Raw genomic sequence first — 21,896 nt, forward strand, 5'->3', positions numbered from 1 at the left:
AAACTAAGTTTATGCTCCTGGAGGGGCTTTCTTTGACCAGGTTGGTATAGTTGCAATCAGACTCCAGAAGTTTTGTGACTGCATTTTATCTGAAGATCTAGCACACTGCCTGCACTAAAGAGAAGATCCTCACAGACTTAGTCTTTCTGCTGTGCAGTAAAAACTCTTTCTCCATCTCTTTGCCTACAAACAGAAACCAAATCCTGTCCTACCAGATGTTCTTCTGTCATCTTCAGAGACCAGGACATGTTCCATATTATTAAATATTAAATTGCATCTCTTACAGTCGAAGGACACTTGGTTCTTATGCTGAAAATGTACTCATGAGGATAAAACATTTTGTCTCTAAGAGAACTTTAAATAACTCCCAGAAGCTTCAGAACATATAAAAAATAATGTTCAGAAAGCTTTGTTTTACATTTCAGTGCAAACAGATAACTTATGCAAGAATGCTACCATCTGCTGTCCATAATAGTGAACTGATGCTGTTTTCCATTGAGAAAACCTGCCAGTTTGCATTAAAAATCCTTTCTAATTATCTGCTGGCTTAAACGAGCCTATGTCTCTAAATAATGCTTGAAAAGACAGAGCTGGTGCCAATGGTATTCCTTAAAGATAGCAACAAAGATAGCTAACAATTTTTATGAAACTGTTAAGCAGGAAGAAAAAAATTAAGTAGAGCAAGTAGCAATTTAAGCCAACTTCCTTATATGAAGAAAGAGTGTAAAGAGAGAATACACACTCCCCAAAAGATCATCTGAGCTTTAAATGTATACCATAAAAACAATTTTCAAAGCTGACCATTCAGACAAGTCATTCCCAATTGTCCTGTGACATGATCTTTGATTCTATCCTGAGCTTCTTGCTTGAGCAAATCACCAGTGAGTGAGGAATGGAGGCCAGGAATCCTTTTTATAAAACAGCTTATTAACTTTATATGCTACATCTTTCTTCTTTTAGTTCTTTCTCTCCTTACAACATGGCAGAGTGAGCCTGAAAAACATCTCAAACCCTAACAATCAGGTATATATATGAAAAAGCAGAATGCATTACTGTTGAGTTTTTCAAAAGGATAATGTCTTTGGTTCCACCATCTCTGATATCAACGTATGGCTTAGGAGCATGTGACAGATGTGAAACCTGCTCACACTCCGCATTCCCTGCAGTCTCTCCTCCAGTCTTCTAGGAGATGGAAAGGTGCTTTATTTCCTTCCTGATCCAGCAGACGTAAAGAGAGAGGTTTTTGCTATAGGACCAAGCCATCAGCTTCTGGGTTGATATTAAGGCTCTGAGGACATTTGGTTTCAGTTGCTCAAACCCTCCTCCTAGCTAGTCCTGCATGTTCTCCTTTGAATATTATCATAGGTTTCTTCCTATACTTTCTGAAGCAACAGCACTGCCAGTGATGTAAATCTCACTGTAATCCACAGAACTACAAATTGTAAACCAGAAATGACTGAGGAGTTTTGTTAACTTCATGCTGCTCCTCAGCCAGGCTCTGAGAAGGGCAGATGCCCAAGAGTTGCCTACTTTCACATTCAGGAAGACAGAGTTGTTTTGGTTTCCACTTAGCACAGTATCATTGCAGGTGAGTTCAGAACTGAAGATAGTGCTTACCTTGTCACCCTAGGGGGCAGTCCATGTAGGTCAGCACCGCAGCACCCTGACGGGAAAATCAGGAATTGCACTTTTACTGCTCACCATATGCCCTGAGAGAGGGCTGCAAATCTCCAACACGATGAATGCCAAATCTTTCTCAAACACTATCAAAAGTGTATCTTGCAAGAACGAATGAAAGTTTGTGCTGCATCAGTTTCATGAACATATTAACTACCCACTGCAGTCATGTGACAGAATGATGATATTCCATGTGTAGTAAAATGTATCCTGAGCTAAATATCACAGCAGCAATACTAGCCTTCAGCTACTCTGATCTGTGCATCAGCTACATGAAAAACACAAAGTCATACTGGGATTTCGTGCAAAAATTCAACCTAAATAATAAACAAGTCTTCTCACATTTTGGTTTAGAATTAATCTTTTTCCAGTATGTCAAGTAGAAATACATTTTTCAGAGCAATGTATGTGAGTTTCAAGCCGATAATCACAATTACTCACTGGCAGTATACAGAAAGAACCCATCTATGGGTTGCTCAACTCTTCTGGACAGTAACGGACTGACAGACGGAGATAGATAGTTTATTTGAAATCAACAATATTATTTTCTTCACTGATTCATCATACTATCTGTTCATCACCATACATTGGAATCCATCATACACCTGCATATCCCTTCTGAGTCTGGCCCAACTTTCATGGGAAATTGAATTTTCACAGGCAGCAATGAGCTCCGGTGAATTTGTAAGCTCAAAATGTTGCTTCATTTACTTTCTGTAGAAAGACCTCTTTATTATTAGGTGACAACAAGAAAGATTTGTAAGGATGTTCAGTACCCGTTTCTGTAGCTGTTACCTCAACTTCTCTCAAACAAAACCATATAAAAGACAGATGGATGAAAGATGTGAAATGTTTCATTGGGTAGTTTGAAAATGAATGCAACTTTGTTTAGGGATGCTACACAAGATTGAATGGGACCGAGTGCTGGCAGCACAACAGCTTACTGTTTGTTAGCTGAGCAACTAGAACCATCCGTGCATATCTTCTGAGCTGCCTCAGTTGTGAGGTTAAACTGGTGAGCTTAAATCTCTTTCACTGAGGTTTATGTTAGACAGTGCACCTAAGCCCTTGGCTACAGCAAAAAGAAATACAAGCCATAGGCTCCCAGAGGACTGAAAAACTTTTCAGTTTAGCAGCACCTTTTTCTGTGTGTGTGACGGTGTGCTCCTTTCCCCCTCTGATGTGCTCTCTCCCCCTCAACCTGACCTCCCTGTAAACAGCACATATGCAGGAGCTAGTTCAGCATGCGCCAACTAAGGCCCGTCTAGCATGCAAATATGACTGAGTCAATCATCTCCCCTCCCCCCATAAATAGGGGGCAGCCCAGAGCCCATTGAGCTCTCCTGCACGGCAGCAGGCTGCACTGCAGAACCTCCCCTTGAGCAGGGACGCCTCTCAAGGTTACTCCTCGAGGTTGAGAGATTCCTTACCCACAACAGATCTTCAGTATGTGATCCTCGCATGCTGAAACTTTGCAAACTTCGCAAAACTTTGCTGAGTTATATCTCTGATTAATTGCGCACATAATCCCTTAGACATAAACTGTTGACCAAGTCTGAGACTAGGATCGAATCCAGCTGCACCTAGGCTCCTCTCAGAAGGAGTTTAGAAAGCAAAGGGGTCCTTTTCAAATCTTGTGACTCAGCGGGAGGGTCTCCTTTGCACACATTCCTTTAGACATAAACCGTTGACCAAGTCTGGGACTAGGACTGGATCCAGCCGCACTCAGGCTCCTCCGAGGGGGAGTTTGGAAAGCAAAGGGGTCCAGTCTGAATCTCATGACTCAACGGGAGGGTCCCCTTTGCACATACTCCTTTAGACATGAACTGTTGACCAAGTCTGGGACTAAGATTGGATCCAGGCGCACCTAGGCTCCTCTCAGAAGGAGTTTAGAAAGCAAAGGGGTCTTTTCTGAACCTCATGACTCAACGGGAGGGTCTCCATTGCGCATGCATCTGACCCTGTCCTTCATGCAGTAAATAACTGAGTGAACCTTGCTAATCAAACCTCGTTAAATCATTCTTATTTATGACTGAACTTTGTTAAGTTGCTATCTTACCGCAACAAACATAGTGCTGCTTCCCTCTTACGAGGGAAGTGCATCACTCCTTTACAACAATGTGGTGTAAGGCGGCCAGTTCTCATAAAGTCTGTCAGGGATGTGAAGACTTGATCAACTGTCTTTCACCCATTCTATCATCATTTTTTAATGAAACTGGACTGTTCCTTCCAAGGTCATGAAGATTTAAAATGTAAAAACGTAACTTCCTCCCCTATCTTGTCTAATGCCTATAATGCAGTGAAATGTTAGACACGAATCTGAACAATGGCAAAAATTGAGTAGTTCCTAAGTACAAGCATAAATAAGTACAAAACTTCCATCAGACTGGATTATGTCATTTTATCTAGCAGTGCATATAGGAAATATTATCCACATCAGATTTAAATTAAAAATAAACATTACTTCAGGTAACGGGTAATTGGCTGTAGGTAGCTGTACTGTGTTCTGTTCTGCTCTTCCCCAGCCAGCAGGTATTTTGTTGCCAGTACATCTCTTGAAACAGCACCATTTATTTTCTCTGTCATAACTGGAGCTTTTCGAGTAGTAATGGCTTCTATTTTCTCCAGTGCTACATTAAACTGCCTTAGAGCATCCATCATAACATTTACGGCCTCTCCATTTATGATAGTGCAAGGGATTTGTGTCCAAAACTACCACAGCCCTCATCCAGTTTGCATGATGTTGCTTTGACAAAAATCATTCATGGAGGGATGTCAAAACTTTCATGCAGAACATTTACTACTGAATGCCACAGCTAGCACCAATTGTTGACAGACATTCCTCCAGCAGTGTTTGCAATCCCACTCAGCGGGTCAAAAGAAGAAGGCAGGATTAATCAAACTTCTTCCCCACAATCTCTTCCATTTCAGGAAACAGAAATAGTGATGCAATAAATAAAGTTGCATGCCTTCCTCTTTTCACCATCTTAGAACTGTTAGGTTTAAAATCAAGCCACTAATTTTTAATCGTGCTTACTGAAACTAATGCCCATTTTTAAGTAAAAATCCTTCACTCAAGCTTATGATAATACAAGCACTTTATGTTATTGAATTTGCAGGCAATCTCCTTTTTCATTCTTTATTTTTATATATGTCAGTAATAACTTTTTGTTGGGAAAATCAAACACTTCTCATTCAGAGAGAAACTCATAAAATTTTGTTCTTCAGATTGTCTGCATGTCCTCCTACCAAAACAATAATTGTGCATTTGTGGAACTACAAGCATGCTGAACTTGAGGTCAATGGGATTACTTTATGCTTAAATTACACATGTGCTAAAGTTAGGATGTAAAAAGTGAGCAATATTTTTATGAATGAGGGCTAGTGAGACTCTAAGCCTGTGCAGTAAAGCCAGATGAGCACAGGCATGTTGCATTTACAAGGCCCAGCAGCATTGCTTGGAGAGGCAATGGGATAGCAGCAGCAGGCACAAGAAGAATACTCAAAACTCCTTCTCTCTCTCTTCCTTTCTTCTTACAGAAAATGTTTCTCCAATAATAGAATTACTACAACAGAAACTCCATTACTATGGAATCACTATGTTGCAGAAGCAGCATTTTTAAGGAGCTGCAATTACACAGGGAACTTCTATCATCCTGATAGATGGTAGAGATCATAGTAATAAAGCTATTTATTAGAATACTAATTGTATAAGGCTCTTTTATTCTACTGACAGAAGTTGCAACATTTCTATTGAAATAGCCATTTCATAAAAATAATGTTTTAGTAATAGGGTTGGTATTGGTTACAGGGGAATGACAATTGAAAAAGTCTTCAGAGAGGGCAAAAYGGCTGGTGAAAGAAATGAGCTTGCTGTAACGATCATCCACTCTAACAAAGCCTACGAGAAGCTCCATTTGAAGGTATGGGATACAATACATAACCTGGAACAGGAAATATACATATACTTGTCTTGATTTCTATTTACAAGCAGAAGTCAAGTCATCCTACTGATATAACTGAGCAAAGTTTCTAGAACTTTGCAGTAAAACTCACAGAAGCACTCCCACTGCTGAACCCTCTGAAGGTGTAACAACCTACTTCTGTCTGTAATGGGTACTGAAGAATGAGTACGAAAGTGCAACTACTGCTGTTCTGCATTTTCTTAGATAATCAAAATGAATCTGCAATGGTACTGAGCAAGGGAAAAACTTGAAGGGACCCTGATGAGACGGAGAAGGGAAAACTAGACTCAAAAAAGCAAAACTGTCATTACTGAACCACTTTTTGGAGGAGAAGGCTGCAGAGAGATTTTGATTTATGTTCAAGTTTTTCTTTGCAGAGGAACAGTTACAATTGTCCTTTTTATTCCATATATCTGCTCCCTACATATTGCCAAAGACATATCAACTAAGCTTAGTGATAAGTAAGGTTTTATTAATACATTTACTACTACTAACCCCACACAGCTAACTAAGGTAGAGAAAAGTGAGCTGGACACTATTCTTTCTTCATGCATAATCAAGTATGAAGTCCAAGTTGAAGAGGCAATTAATCAAACTGCTGCAGTTTTTCTGAGGAAAATGGGGTTGTTTTGGCAGATTCTACAACACAAACATAAGAGGATGCTTAATGCAGCCAGAATTTCTGTAAGATGAATCATACCTACCACTTCATACCTGCTGCTTCAAACCCACCACAGCTAAGAAGATGGAGATGCAGGTTCTGAAGGAACAACCACTTCATCGCATAAATTGACACTGTTCTTTTCATAAAGGACACCTTAAAACCCAGCTGTCATTAAGCCTGGCTGATCACAGCCTGAATGCAGCCTTTTATCTACAGCTTGCTAGAAAACTTTGTCTCTGCCTTTGGACAGAGCTCTGACCACCATGTTCCACTCACACATCAACTCTGTTTTGCTAACTTATTGCTACTTATGTTGACAGCTGTGGCTTCTGCCGAATGTGGCACTTGAACACATCTACAGTTGGATGACACAAGAGCATCAATCTTGCTTTTCTATTTTTAAAGCTATCAGAAGTATCAGGGTGCATCCAAAACAAGAATAATACCTCTATCCTTGATCTTTGAAGACAGCTATGCTTCCCCTGTGTAATGCACAGTGCAACTTAGAAAGTCACAGATGAAGCCTGTATGCCGGAAATAAAGTGTTCTCAATAGTGGCAGATGACACACTTGAAAGAATTGGGTTTAAAATAGAAGTTTTACCATCTTTAGGTCCTTCCTATTTTACATGGATTAAAAAAACAATAATATTCTTCCAAATAGCAACTAGGAAATTGATAATAACAGAACAGAATGCTGTAAGATCTAATGTGCAGATGCACTTTTGTGCAAATCTAACTTATTATTGCAATACTTTGATACAATAGAAAACAAACTGTACAACAGCTAATAAACAGAAAACCAAGAACTATTTCATATTGCATCTCCAAAATCAGCTCACCTGCATGATTCTAGAATATTTACAGTTTTGAGGGGAATGTGATCCTTTTTTACAATTTATTTTTTTTTTATAATTTATTTAACATCTAACACAGTATCCTTGAAAGGTGAACCTAAGAGTTACTGCAGGATAAGTACAACATTTATCAAGAATAGTCAACGCTGCTGATTTTTCTGCAAGTCTTTCATATATATATTGAACTAGGTTTGAATTATTAAATTTGAGAATGAGAAGAATCAAAGCACTAGATGATGCTCAGACAAAACTACATTCTAAAAGCCTAAACCTCTCTGAAGCATGTAACTTGCAGTTAGAATTATTTAAGAAAACTCTATAGTGTAAAAAAAAAAAACTGGCAGGTCTGTAATTATATTGTCACAATTGGCAACTCAGCCATTTTCTCAAAAAAAAAACCCAGATGATTCTTTTTCCATGCTTGCCAAAATAAGATTAATTCAGTTGTCACCATTTTAGCTATCTAGCATATAGTCTTAATTAATTACTATTTAAAATCTGTTCTTAAGTTAAGAGATTCATGTAAGGTGCAAAACTGAAAGATCCAGCAAGCTGTGGAAGTATGGGAAAGATGAGACTGGAGCCAGATTTCCTACTCGGATTAAGAAATGATGAGCTAAGAAAAAAAAAAATTTCCACATTGGCATTTGACAAATATGCCCCAAAAGGGTTTATTTTATGATCCAAGGAATTCCTGGACAAAAAGATATTGGGAAAAGAGTGCTCACAAGACTTCCGAGCTTGAAATGTTGTAACCAGCAAACGAGAAATATTCCTATGTCCTCTTTACAGTTTATCAAGAAGGTAATATATCTGATAGCTGTAACAGAGTCGTAAGACAGACAACCACAAGGTAATGAATGGAAAGCAGATTTCTGCTGCAGCAGAGCAATAGAACACTAATTTAACTATATCAAATGTAAGGAGGCAATGAAGTGTCCACAGAGGTGTGATTGAGCCCTCGTTTTGAGTTTAGGCCAAGAGAAAACTTTCTTTGTCCCTTATCCCTCCCATTTAGTGGTAGGTGGCTGTGTTCCCCTCCTCCATTGAAACAAATTCCTCCTCCTTGAAACAAATTTTGCTGGACCAGTAGTCTGAACTGTTATTGAAACTGAAAATCCTATGTTCTTGCACAGACACTGCAAGACTGTCAATATTAGTGGTAATTCTCCTAATGATAGACTCAAAATAAGGCTACAAACATTGTACTACCTAAAAATCAGTCTATCACAAGCTTTCCCTAGGCACTTAAGGGTCTCTATACACAAGATGGTAAAGAGTCATAGGTTTCAAATGGGATTAGTAACAACCAGCACAGTGAATGCTGGCACAACAAGGGTGGACAACAGGAAATGCAAAGGGACACCGAAACCATGTCCTGCAAGACTAAAGTACCTGTCTCAGGACTGCAGCTAAGGCTTTCATGAAACTGGGATTCAGAGTTTAAAAAAGACTTGCAGTACATCAGTGTCTCTGCCCACAAAGAACTGACATACTGAGCTCTCTTTTGAGAGTACAGAAGAGCTACAGCTTGAGGAGGCTTGAACCCACGGTTCCTGTAGGAGCCATATCTACCAGGCTGCAGGGCATTTTGGGTAGTCTCTCTCCCTGTTCTTGAATTAGGCTGTCAGGCAGTCAGAAATGTAATACACCAAAAGAGGAGGCAAAAAGCAGCTTTGATTGCCTTTGCAAGTTTAAGGACGCTCAGCTGGTTTTGTGAGCTTGGAGTTTGGCAGTGGACACCAGAACTCAGGCCTGTCTTGTCACATATGACTGCTCTAACCAGCAGGACAGAATTAGGCTTCTTCCTGCCTGCTCTCCTTCTGCAGCTACTGATTTTGCATATGTGGCTGCACAGTAGGAAGCTTGGAAATATTTTCCTCCCGGGATATCCCCCCTCTCCCCAGCAGAGGCAAAACAAAGAAACAGCATAGGCCAGTCTCCTGGAGGCTGTCTCTTCAAGACAACTACAGGGTCTTTGAACGTGAGGAGAGTATTCCAACAACTGGGATACTACCAAACCGACACCTCTTCTTCTTCATTGCATTCTGAACAGCTATACAAGTCTGATTATACAGAATAAACTGGTCTCCTTCAACAAATTCACTTTCTTTTTTGAATCTCAGCCTTACAAATAGAAGTGCCCTACTGCATCAGACCAGTGGTCCATCTAGCAACGGATTTTGTCTCCAACAGGGACAGTAAGAAGGGCTATTTTGGGAAAGCACATGAGTCTGGCCACTTTGTGGTTCACTTCCCTTGTATTGCTCCAGCATGCTGTATTAGGGATGTTGGAGGGTACCTTCCTGGCTGGTAACTTTGTATCCATTTATGGACAAGCAGTCTCATGAATTTGTTGAAATGCTTTTGAACTGCTGATACCATCTGCTTTCACAATTTGAGAGGACAGGTGCTTAGGCATAAATTGTTTTCTGTTAACGTGGATACCTAACTTCCATTTAAATAGCACTTTCAAATCCTTATTTTTTTAATAAAATATCTGCCAAAGGGCTTGACTAAAAACCCTTGTTGCAGAAAACAAAAAGGAAAATTGTTAAAAATTTTTCAATGACTTGTGAGTTGTATGTGATTTATATGATCTTCACTTCCCTCAATTGTGCAATTAATGATATGGGTTTTTTATAATTTTTCCTAAAAACATTCAATAAGGAGGAATGTGCAGTAACAAGCTTCATTCCAATAGTGAATTGCAGGGGTCCAGAGAGCTTCTAACAAGTCTGTCGGAAGTCACTGCTGGGGGGAGGCAGAAGAGCAACCCACCACAGCCTACAATGAGCAATGCCAGGACAGGGAGGGAATCCATTAGCAGAATTTCTTCCGCAAAACCTCTACTAATGAAGCTCTGTGGCACACTACCATGGAAGCAAAACCACTGCTAGAGAAATTATCTCCCAGACTAAATGGAATGCGTACATAGAAACAATTTTTCTGCAGAAGTAGAAAAGAATCAATAGAATCAATACTATTATGTTGTAATTCATTCAGTTAATTACATATCTGTGTGGAAAACATTGTTAAATCTCCATTTCAGAATACCGATCGACTCAAGTAACACTAACACTAGGACTTGAAACTCTACCCTGAATTGTGCCCAAGAAATTGGCAAGGATCATCCCATCCCTTTTTATCTCCACATGCAAATTAGCTGTTAAGCCTCGGTGTGTATACTGCATTGTTTAGTATGAGTCCACTGTTTGAGCTTTTGCCTCCTATGAAATTAGTGGGACTAGGCTTAGGCCCATTAAGTGTTTAACATCTTATTGAGAAAAGCATGACTAAACTGTAGGGCAGCTACACACTGTGAATTAGTGCTTAGTTTCATAATAAAACCTATTTCCTAGGTTGTACAATACTATTGCTTGGTTTAAACATAGAAGTTCAATATATCACAGGAAATTTTAGTTAGAAATAAATCTTCATCTAACTTGCCCATTCTTAGATTTTTCCCTCCAAAACAGCTTTCCAGTCTATGCTGGTAAGACTCCCTTTCCTTAGGAAGTTGTACTAATAATTTTCCAAAAATATTAGTAGGGGATCCATAGCAACTGTTGATATGACTCAAAATGATTTAAAAGCGATCTTGGCAACCTTCTGTTAAGATATACTGTATACAGCCTCCCCCACTTAGCAAAATCCCACAATATGGCAAGAAAGATTTGTATGTCTAAGAATAGCTACCTACACACATTTTTCAAGATGACTGAGCCATAATGATTTAAATCTTCTCTACCACAGTTTCAGCAAGATGTGCCTCGACAACACTGTATCAATGTGTTCTGTTCAGAGTTTTGAATCTCTTTCCCTTTTTTTTTTAAAATCACACCATTAACATCCCTGACATTTTAGAAATAATGTTTATTGATTTTTCTGTTAACACTGCTATAAATTAAGTGATGTAATGGACAGGATTATTGAAGTACTATAAAGAGTATGTCTTTCAGATTCTTAACTACATATTGAAGAAGAGCAGACTCTGGATTAATATAAAAATAGTGTAGTTCTATGCTGTTATTTGGGAAGTTTAGATCTGGATGACTACTTTTTATATGACAGAATGGACATATAACAGGGATAATACTACAACTGCCTGCAAAGTACCAAATGGCAGAAGGAAAACACCTGATGACATCAAGAAATAAGTTTTGGGAAAAAAATCAGACACTAGAGAATTCCTAATCACTATTATGAAAGCTTAAGATCAGTAATTCATGGGACAGAGTTGCTAACTTAATCCCTTTTTGAAACATAAATGTTATTAGTAAATGCAAGCAGCTTTATTAGTTGTAGGTGAGGACTCAAAAAGGGGCTGAATGGTGTCTTTTTAGAAATGCATTAATATTTCAGAGCAATTCATCACTTTTCCATTAGATGATCTGAACCTGAAGATGCATGAACAATGCAAGAGGAAAATAGCATAATCACCTTCAGTCCTCACTTGATTGGCATTAGTATCAACAGCCCACACCTTTTTATTTTAAGGGTTATACAAGGTCAGCCTTTAAGCTGACTTGAAGCATTGTGGAGAATCTTTTAATAGACCACCATGTAGACAACAGTGATATCCCATATTTAAGAATCTACTACAGAGTTTGCAGAATGGCAGGAACACATCAAAGGAGAAATGAACTTTGAAGGAAGGTGTTTTTTCAGGGATCACTATTCATAAGTTAGACCATTAGGTTTACCTTTTCTGCACTGCCATGAAAAGAGAGGCTCATAAAAAAGAAATTTTATGACAAGAGAGAGTGACAGAATAATACAATCAATGTAACCACAGGAAATTTCTCATTCAAAGAATCCCAAAGTTTTTTGCACCCTTTTGGAAGCAGAATTTCAGGTTAGCAGAAGATTGGAATTTACATAATTTTGAGAATCAGATTTGCAGTGTCCTCACAAACTACTGCATTTGCAGTCAGTGTCACAATGCTCCAAATGTCATTTTTGGAGTGTCAGCAAAACACTAGAGCAAGTAAAATACTGATCAAATACTGGCTGGCAAAACCAGAACTGAGGTATCATACATGAAACATCCTTCCTGTAGTTGGCAGGAGTGCCTCATACACAGAGTTCTAATGCACATTTTGGTAAGAGAGGTAACTGGATCTGAACAGGTTTTAGGTTTAAAAAAAAAAAAAAGGAAGAACATGCTCTGTGCTTCCACAATCTTTCAGAGTACTGACTCGCAGATTAGCTTTTTAGATTATTTCTGCAGGATCTTCAAGCCACCAAGCTTTCACTCTTGTTTTATTAGGCAGTTTTTCAACTGTTGAGCCTCCTATAATACGACAATTTGATTTCTATCCTTGGATGTTTGATTTTACATTCCCTCATCACTAAACATTGATTAAGCCTTAGCACATGTACTTCATTGTGCTTATGACTTTGTTTTCTCAGAAGGAGGTCAGGGTTTATGACAACATTATACTCCTAAAAACAAAATTTGGGGCGATACTTGGTATTGACTATGAACAAGCTTTTAAAAGTTTCAGCTTTTAAAATTCTCTCACTAGTTTGCTTCAAGAGAGAAAAAATAAACAAGACATGGACTGGCAGAAGCAACAAGAATCAAAAATGTACCATGGCACATATATTTATGGGCTTATGCCTAAAATCCTTAGAATTCTCAATCCGCTGCCTCCTGGCCGTAGAAATGTCTGTTTTGCAGAGTGTTAATTCTCTCCCAGAAAAATCCTGCATTTCTGCCACTGGGCATGTGCATAAACAACTAAATCCTGAAAAGACTGATCACTTTATGGCCTATGCCCTGACATAACTCCCAGAGTACGTCTGTCGCAGCCGTGTAGGCATTCACACAGCGTGCTAGCCAGATCAGGTCTTGCACAAAACATATAAAAAAGAAACATGAAATGGCAGTTATACCTTCCCCCCCACACTCTACAAGAGAGTAGAGAACTCATCTGAGACATAAGAGACCTAGATTCAGATTTCTTTTCTGCCTGATTTAGAGTAAATCTCTTAACTTCCTAGGAGAGCAGCTCACTATTGACCTACATGGTATTCTGAGGTGAGTCTCTCGCTTTCCCCTGTTGTTCTACTTAGTATGTATTTTTATAAATATCTATCAGGACAAAAAGAGGATGAAAATGACTACTGCTTTAACCCATTTTCCAATCTGATAAATATTTTAATATTTTGTAGCAAGCTTCAGAAGGTCTTTGTGAAATAAATGGATCTTTCTAATAGGTAACTGTTTGCATCACCAATCTGGTGCCAGTTCACACTCTCTGGAGAAACCAATGACTTAACTGGACGTGGAGGCTACATTATTGTCTTCATCTTTTGATGCAGCTGCTCCAAAATAGGTTTGAATCACCTGGCCAGTCTAAGATGAAAATTCTTGCACTGCTGATACATATTCTATATGCATTTGCAGCAAAAAGGGCTTCAACGTTAAAGACTGTCATCTCAGCATCTTTCCCTAGACAATCAGTTATCTTACAGTTTGAAAAAATGTAAACATGAATCACTTAAGACATATGAGCATCTCTGTTCAGTTTTTTGATTTACATTTTAGAATAGTTCAATTATTATTTGAAAGTTTAGCTATTAGATATACTTTAAAACTTTCAAGGCAACTTTACCACTATATGCAATAAAACATATAGCTTATTTGAAAGTGTGTATACAGTTAACGTGCCTGATGAATTAGTTATTATGCTCTTAAATCTTCATGATTGTCAGGCAAAAATTTTGAAAAGCAGGTATCTAACAATTAGAGGAGAAAATCTGACAATCTCAGGTACTTAAGGTCTCCGTACTTTCAACTTCTACAACTAGGACCAAATACCATGTTGTCTGAGGTCAGAAGGTATGGCTATAACCATATAGTCACCTTCAACTGCTGCACATCTCCATTCATGCTGGGGAAGATTTCCACAACGATAAAAGATAAAATATAGTCTTTAGAGAGGAAGTAAACTTTAGCAATCATTGTTTTTTACATTGCTAGTTGTTAAATTATGCACTACTCTGCGGTAAAGTACGTTTGCCTTTACAATCAATAAGATTTCTTCCCCTACATTTCAAATCTATTCTCTGCTCTCCTTTCCGTTTTTGAACCTTTTTCTTATTTTTGTGGGGGGTTTTTTCCTTTTTTCCTTTAAATTGTCATGTCATTTAGCATCTCACCATGGCACTTTTGGACTGCTGCCAACTTACTGTGTCTCTAGTAACATCAAACCTAGAATTTAATGTGGTGGATCTGCTGTTCAGTTACACAAAGACATATCATTATATTTGAGCTGTATTACACAATGCCACTATGTATTTACCTAAAACTGTACTGGACTTCTCTGCTGAATATCAGAGTATCAAATATGTGTCTCTCTTGCTGCCATCTATTCCCATAATGACCTACTTCATCTTTTACTTTTCTAGACTTTTCTTCCCATTTACCATAATTTTCTTTTGGCTGGATACATTTTCTTGAGTTTTTGGAAAATCCTTTTTTATCTTCCACTAGTAAATTAAATCTCTCCAGGATCTTTAGTATTATTTTTATATTCACTCTAACACAAACTCTCTCAGTTTGCCGTATCTATCTTTTTTCCCCCCCTTCTCCCATTTCTTATTTACTATCAAGGCAGATACACAATTGGCTCAATAAATACTTTTAAAAAGCAATGCAGTTTGGAAAAAAAAACAGAGAACAAAAGAATGGTGCCCTGTGAGGGCTAGCAGCTGGAGGAGCCCGGAAGGTTATCCAGAGCACTACCACACTGGATGCGGGGCTGGGATTCCAGTCTAATTTAAACTGAAAGGGAGAATTCAAGTGAGGGACAACCAAGGAAAGCTCCGTTTGTTTGCAGTTCAAGAAAGGTTACAACGGGGACTTGGAAAGAAGCTTCTTGTAAAGAGGGCATTTCTAGCATCCATTAATCCAAAAAGGGGAAGAGACATTTTTCTGAAATAGGTAGTGAGAAATAACTAATCCAGGATATCCTCGAAAGCACTCACCACATTTCAAATAAACTATTTAGGACACAGACATGCAATATCTCGACTCCCTTTCTAACTCTTCGTAAAAGAAGCTAAAATCAGAGTTGGCAACGGTTCTGAAAAGCAACAGTAATCCATAAATACTCCTTAATTTTCCTGTCAATGCAGAATTAAGCTACTTCCAGCTCACACAGATCTTACCAGGTGTGCTAAATTGATGTCATTATAAGCCATCAGGAAATACCCACAGAGACCTGTAGCAACATTTAGAAGTTTTGTTAAACAGCTGTGTGCTATAATTGATTTGTATTATTTAAAACAGCTAAAGCAAGTTATTGCTGGATGTAGAAAAGAGATGACTGAAGACTCCAGGGAGATTTAACTCAGAAGAAAGCCAATCACTAGAACTTCATTTGAGCGTTTTAAGATTATTGCTAGAGGAAGTGCAATTAAATCATCACCATTTATCAACTATCATTATAAAATACTATGCAACCTTATCATATTAATTTATTTATGAAAAGGTAACTAGCTGACTTCTGCTTATTGTAATAAAAATAATCTAGTCAATAAAAATATTTGAAGAATATATTTGAAGACACTGCCTCTAAAAATGAGCATGACTTTCCACAATAATAAAAAGTAACAAAAAAGTTAAAATATTACCTAAATATTATAAATCATTTTGGCAACTAATGTTAAACTCTTTGGAGTTTCTGATCTCTGACGTGTTTTATGGTACAGAGCATAAGCCAAAATATAGTTTTATCACAAATGTGCATAAGCAGAGCACCCACATTTCACAAAACACAGGAACCTAAGTTTCCAAAGGATTAGAGCAGGGTACTGAACCTGTGGGATAAAACAGCACCTCAATGTGACTTTATTTTCCTTATGATCTGCCAACTGTTGAATCAAAGTACAAAATCAGCCCTACCTAAAAGTTAAGTGACATTATGTATTGACTGCAGCTTGCTCAAATTTCTTTCCCGTGGTGAAATCTTTGAAGAATTTAAATTTTTTGCTCTATTTTGGGTATCCTAAACTTTATCTGACTGCTGTTCATGTGTACTGAGAGTTCAAGCCTGATTTGGTAAGTTTGCCCAGTGACTTCCACAACACAATTTGTGTCTCTGGGGGCCAAGCCTAACCCATATAACAAAATGGGTCAGCAGAAAAGCAGAAGGGGAAGAGAAGACTCTATATTTCAGTTCAGAACTCTGATCTATTTGGGGAGAAAAAAACCTTGTGGACCTAACTCTTGTTTTGATCTGAGCCTTGCAGGCTATTGTTTACAGTATGTTTTTATTATCTTTTCTAATTCCTTTGAGAATACTCTGATTTTTCCTGCTGTTTTATATTTGATCTGGCATATGTATCTCTCAATTTACAAGGGAAAGCGTTTGTTATACCAGTGGTTGCTGGCACTGAAAATATGACTGGCACTGTTAATCGTACTGGTGCTTTTCCTGCTCTCTGATTCAGCTCCAGAGACGTACACTTCCACAAACTATGCACTCCCTTTGTCTTCTTATCACTTGACTGAATGACCATGAGCAAATGCACCCTCATCGCCTGCTGCCTTTCTGCTTACATCTAAAATTAAAACTGTAGACCTCTTAAAGCTACTTTCCCAGAGGCTCTCTCACAGCCATGTGGGAAAGTACATTTCCAAAACAGGAATGCAGCTGGGGCCTTTGGATCAAGTTCAATACAGATGTAAAGCAGGCTAATCCCACTGAAGTAGGTGGAATTCAACGGCCCTAAGCCACAGGTAGATGGTCTTCAGGGAGAAGCAACTACACACAAACCTATTGACAGCATGAAAGATGTAGAAATAAAGTTAAATAATTCCAAATTATGTAATGGAATTACTGGAAGATCTTAACTTCCCTAGCTTCTACCTGCCAGCAGTTCCAACATTATGCCATCAGTCTGAGGCATAGTCTATTATTCTGGAAGAAACAGTTTAACTTAGCCTGTAATCTCCTTTTTTAATGGGAAGTCACCTTAATGTTACGTTCAATAGTATTTTACTGCTATAACTGTATTAATTTCTACAAAATGCTTTTCCTGATATCTTAGTTTCTGTTTGCTACTATACTCATAGGGGCTGAACTGCCCCTGGAGAGGTGCCACAGAGACAATAGTTTCAGCATATCACACATTTCACCACCCACAAAACCTGTTTCTGCAAGCCTTTGGATGCATGTATCTCATACACATCTTTAATTATTAGATGCAGGACAATTTTATTTTACTGTTCCTTAAGAGGTAAAAATAATCTCTGGGTGGGAGTGACCTGGTTTTCCTTTTGGCTTCCATCACTCTGATTTTATACACTCCACACATATTCTTTATGCTTTATTCTCAGTAGTATTGTATTATGATTTATTACCTACACCAAACCATAGGTTCTTACAGTGCTTTGCAGACAGACAGAGAGCGAGCTTCAGTGTGGCTTCAGGCCACAGGAGAACATGGGAGAGCACAGGGAAGGCATGATGCTTCTGGAGTGCACACAGCAGATTCTCCTATACATTTTTGCAGGTGGGAGTATAATCTATCCACAAGCCAGAACAGCTCAGCTGAAAACACCAGAGATGTTAGCCCTAAAGTATTCCTAGCATCTGATAGCAAGGTTACTGGTCTCTATGTACTAGGAATGCAAGAAGGTGGATGTAGTGAGGGCAAAGTTAATTGAATGCTCTGTCTCTCTATGCAGTTTTAGCTATATATTATATATATATTAGTTTCTATGCAAGTTTTAGTTATAAATTATCAATTTCAGCCATAAAACTTTAAATCTAAACTGCAATATCTTCTTGTGAAGAAAGTTATTTATCCACTCCCAAATTGTATTATTTTATTAAAATCTAATTTGCTCATCTTCATTCTGCAGAAGGCAAGATAGATAATTAATAGTTTATTTAAAGGCATGTATTAAGAAAGAATCTGCAAACTCACAGTTAAGCTTAGAAATGCACAGCAAACATCAGACCACCAATGCCTATTAGGTTCTCAAGAAGCTATCGTAATACAAGCAATAGTTTGTGGCTGCAAAAACATGAATGCTGCTTGTGTTCTCATGATTGAGTACCATTTACAAATAGTCACCCTGTAATTAAATTGTAGTACACCTATAGACCTCAGCTGAGGTTACTTCCCTGTTGTGCCATTGTAAGTTGCTATTGTAAGAGACCAGGTGCCTGAAAACAGCTAACATCGAGAAGCCAAGGAAGGAAAGGGTAGGAAGAAAGGAGACATCCTTATCTCCATCTGACAATGGAAAATGCGGACCTGGAGACTCTCTGTTCTTTGCCCAAAGTTGCACTGGAGGCTTGAAGCTCAGTGAGGACCTCAGAGCAACCAACTCAGCTCTGAGCCATACCCCACTCTTTCTATGAGCGAATACAACTGTTTTGAAGACAGCTACCATCATGACTCTGGGAACGGTACATATATTACTTTAAAATCACTTTAAATAAAAGTGATTCAATTAACTATAAAAGAAGGCAGTGATATCACAAACTTTACTCATCTGCTTTTTCTTGTGCTCATTAACTTCTTATTCTTAAGCACATTAGTCAGCAATAATTATTTGACAAAGTAATTTTCTTTCCTTCAATCCTAAAGATTATTGCAGGCCTATTTAAAATTGAAAATTACAGTCTTTTTGGTAATTTGATTCATAGACAGTCCATGAAATGTTATTATATTAGTAATATGCAAGTCTACTATTATACCCATATTTACCCAAACCAAAGATTATTCAGAGATCACCAGAAGTTTCCAGGGTTAGCTTAGGAAAAGTACTTTAAATGAGCAAGATTGCTATATTTAGTCTTATAAGGTGAACACCAATACATCTTTAAAACCTAGGCTTAAAACTACTGTTGGTAACTGGCTCAACACAGCCTCAGTTGGACTTTTATATATTTTAGTTGTGTCCAGGAGGGAAACAAGACCATTGAGGATTCCAGCATATATTTCATTCATCAATTTTGTAAAGGACGAGTGGCTTCTCACCTGCTGTGTAATAGTGTCCCAGGGCCCCTCCAGTAGCCGAGCCTGGTAGCATGCATGAACGCTTTTCCATATTTCATCCAGAGTTAAAGGTCTACCATCTGGCGGGGGGGAGAGGAGAACAACCACGCACATTCAAAACTCTCAAGCAGGATATGTCTTTAATACAGAATACCAAATGTAAACCTGAAAATATTGATTTTCTGGAGGCAGACGAAAAGAAAAAAAGAGCAAAACATGGTTGAGTCACTTCTGGCCCCATAACTTCCCAACAGCATTGCTCAAATCCTGACCGCATGTGCATATAAAACTATCCTAAACTCTCTGTTCAGCTTTCTTCTCTGTCATATGAGAACAACAACTTACTTTTCTGGTTGTAAATTGTGAGGTTAAACTAATTTTGTAAAACAGTTCTTGGATAAGAGAGATTAAAAAACACAAAATAATATCATGATCAGTTGTTTCATGTAAATACACATAATTCATTGTCAGAGAATGGAAAAAATACAAAGAACAAATTTCTGCGGACAAAAGTTTAGTGTCCCTTGGTAATCTAGATGCCTGCCTATAATTTTTTTTCTTGAGCTGCATTTATATAGCATTGTTGAATCAGGTTTTTATCTGTCATGTTAGAATTATGCCAAGATACTAGTGTCAACCACTGCAAATAAGCATGTCGATTTTGCCTCAATATTTGTTTTTGACAAACAGCAATAGAATATTTTGATACATTTTCAATAAGTAGCTTCTTTTGGCATTTATCAGGTGTCAGAGACCATTATCCTGTGATAAATAATTTTATTCTACTGACATTTTCATGTCTGTAAAATGAACAAGATTTATTCATCCAATTAACATCTGAATGCCATGCTTAGATATAAGTTGAAACCAGCTGCCTACAGCCTCTGTTTTATCTTATTTTCTGCACACATTTATAAAACAGCATCAAGTTCTGCCCTTACTTAAGCACCATATAGCAGAAACACTAAGATGTGTGGCAAATTAAGCATCTGAAAGACAAACAACATTAAATAGCTATACTTTGCCATCCTCAAGAACATGAGACTTGTTAAGACATGCATGCTCTCTCCATCTTATGATGGCAGATATCAAAGCTATGCTGGGGATGGTCTAAAATTTACTAAGAATTTTGCTGTAACAATTCTTAGAGCATAAGTTAACTCTGGAAGGATTTATTTATGCTCAGATCATCTTCCATATGCACCTAGTACAAGATGGCATGGATACTTGCAGTTTTCCATGTTTTCTAGTCAACCTGCAAAGGCAATTCAATGCAAATCCAAATGCAAAATCTAGAACAACACAGATGTATAACATTCTGATTTTATTCTGTACATCTTTCTTTGTATCTGTGAATTTTTACAGTGTTACTTGAGCCAACTGAGATCATACACACTGGATGGATTACTCTGACCCTAACCATCTCATTTATAGAAACGATCATATACATTTGAAACATTAGTTGCATTATAGTTAAAAATTACCTGAATTTTGTCTTTACCTCATGGATTTTAATACTTCGTGTATGAAAAGTAGTACATCTTCCATCATATCTCAGTATAAAATTACTTTCATTTCAGAGAAAGCAGAAATAAATCCAAACTCAAAGTGTGGAAACACTTTCGCATAAGAGTGAGATCACAGTCAGTAAAATACTTCAATTGTTAATATACAGTAATTGCAAAGTTTCACTCAGGAAAAAATAAAAGTGATTCAGGCACTCGGATTAAGCACTTCTATATTGAAACATGTTTGGATTTATATTTCCCTAAGATTTGAATTTTCTGCACTATTTTCAAAATACTTCACTAAACTTAAAATCAGTTTAAAGTCATCTGTTTTTTAAAACTGAGTAAGGTGTCATACATGTTCCCAAGTATTGTGTTCCTGTAAATTCTTGCTAAACTGACCAGCTCAGTTTCCTGGAAGATGTAAGGACAGCTGCAGCAGGAAAGAGTAAGTGACCAATACTTAAAATGGACATGAGGGTCAGCTACATGGCTGAGAACTGCAAGACCCTTGCAAAAAGAAAGGGGATGGATGGACACTTTCTCCATCCTCTTCTATGGCATAAAGACCTGAAAGTCTGATAGTTTTTCTCTTAAAAAAATAAAAATATTTTATGTTTTTAAAACTCATTGGTTCGTGTGAATTAGGTCATCTGTATCTGTTTAGGATGATATAACTGAAGACATTTTACACACCCTAAGAAATTCACAAGCTCCCAACTTTGCACAAAACACATTTCTATATTCTCTGGGCATTTTGAGGCCCCCTTTTCTCAGGGCTGCCAAAATTCACGTGTTTAGCAGCACTCTTACGCATTCTTGCAGCCCACTGAGACCTCAGATATCCAGCTGAGCTGACACAGTAGTTTGTAATTGTTGCTGCTAGCAACAAGGGGCCACTGTGGCACCTGCTGAGCCAAGCAGCCTCTCTGCTTCTTGTCTCATTGCTTCCAGTGATGGAGTTGAACTCAAACAGTACAGCCAGAAAAAGAAGGCAATAGCAGCATCAAGCAAAGAGAAGTGGCAGAAGGGGAAGGTGCAGGCTTCAGATTCACCCAACAGCATATTTACTTATCATCTATCCACAATAACACAGCTGCTGAGATGTTTAAAGCTCCATGTCTTGTCCTGGGTATAGCTGGGAACAGGTGTGTTGACATAAGAGAAACTTTGTGGTTATATGTATGTTTTGCATAATT

The 21,896-nt window shown here is 38.0% G+C and overlaps 1 protein-coding gene across 3 annotated transcripts in view; it reads right to left on the reverse strand.

The window, feature by feature from the left end:
* ATG10 (autophagy related 10) overlaps window positions 1-21,896 on the reverse strand; it is an 85,894-nt gene that overhangs the window by 3,521 nt on the left and 60,477 nt on the right. For all 3 annotated transcript variants that reach the window (XM_026070486.1, XM_026070485.1, XM_026070487.1), the window contains exon 5: window positions 19,172-19,269. In XM_026070486.1, the coding sequence (XP_025926271.1) occupies window positions 19,172-19,269 (98 nt within the window). The remainder of the gene's footprint in view (window positions 1-19,171; window positions 19,270-21,896) is intronic.

This window comes from Apteryx rowi, unplaced genomic scaffold (genome assembly GCF_003343035.1).
Source record: "Apteryx rowi isolate R43461 unplaced genomic scaffold, aptRow1 scaffold_310, whole genome shotgun sequence".
NCBI lineage: Eukaryota > Metazoa > Chordata > Aves > Apterygiformes > Apterygidae > Apteryx > Apteryx rowi.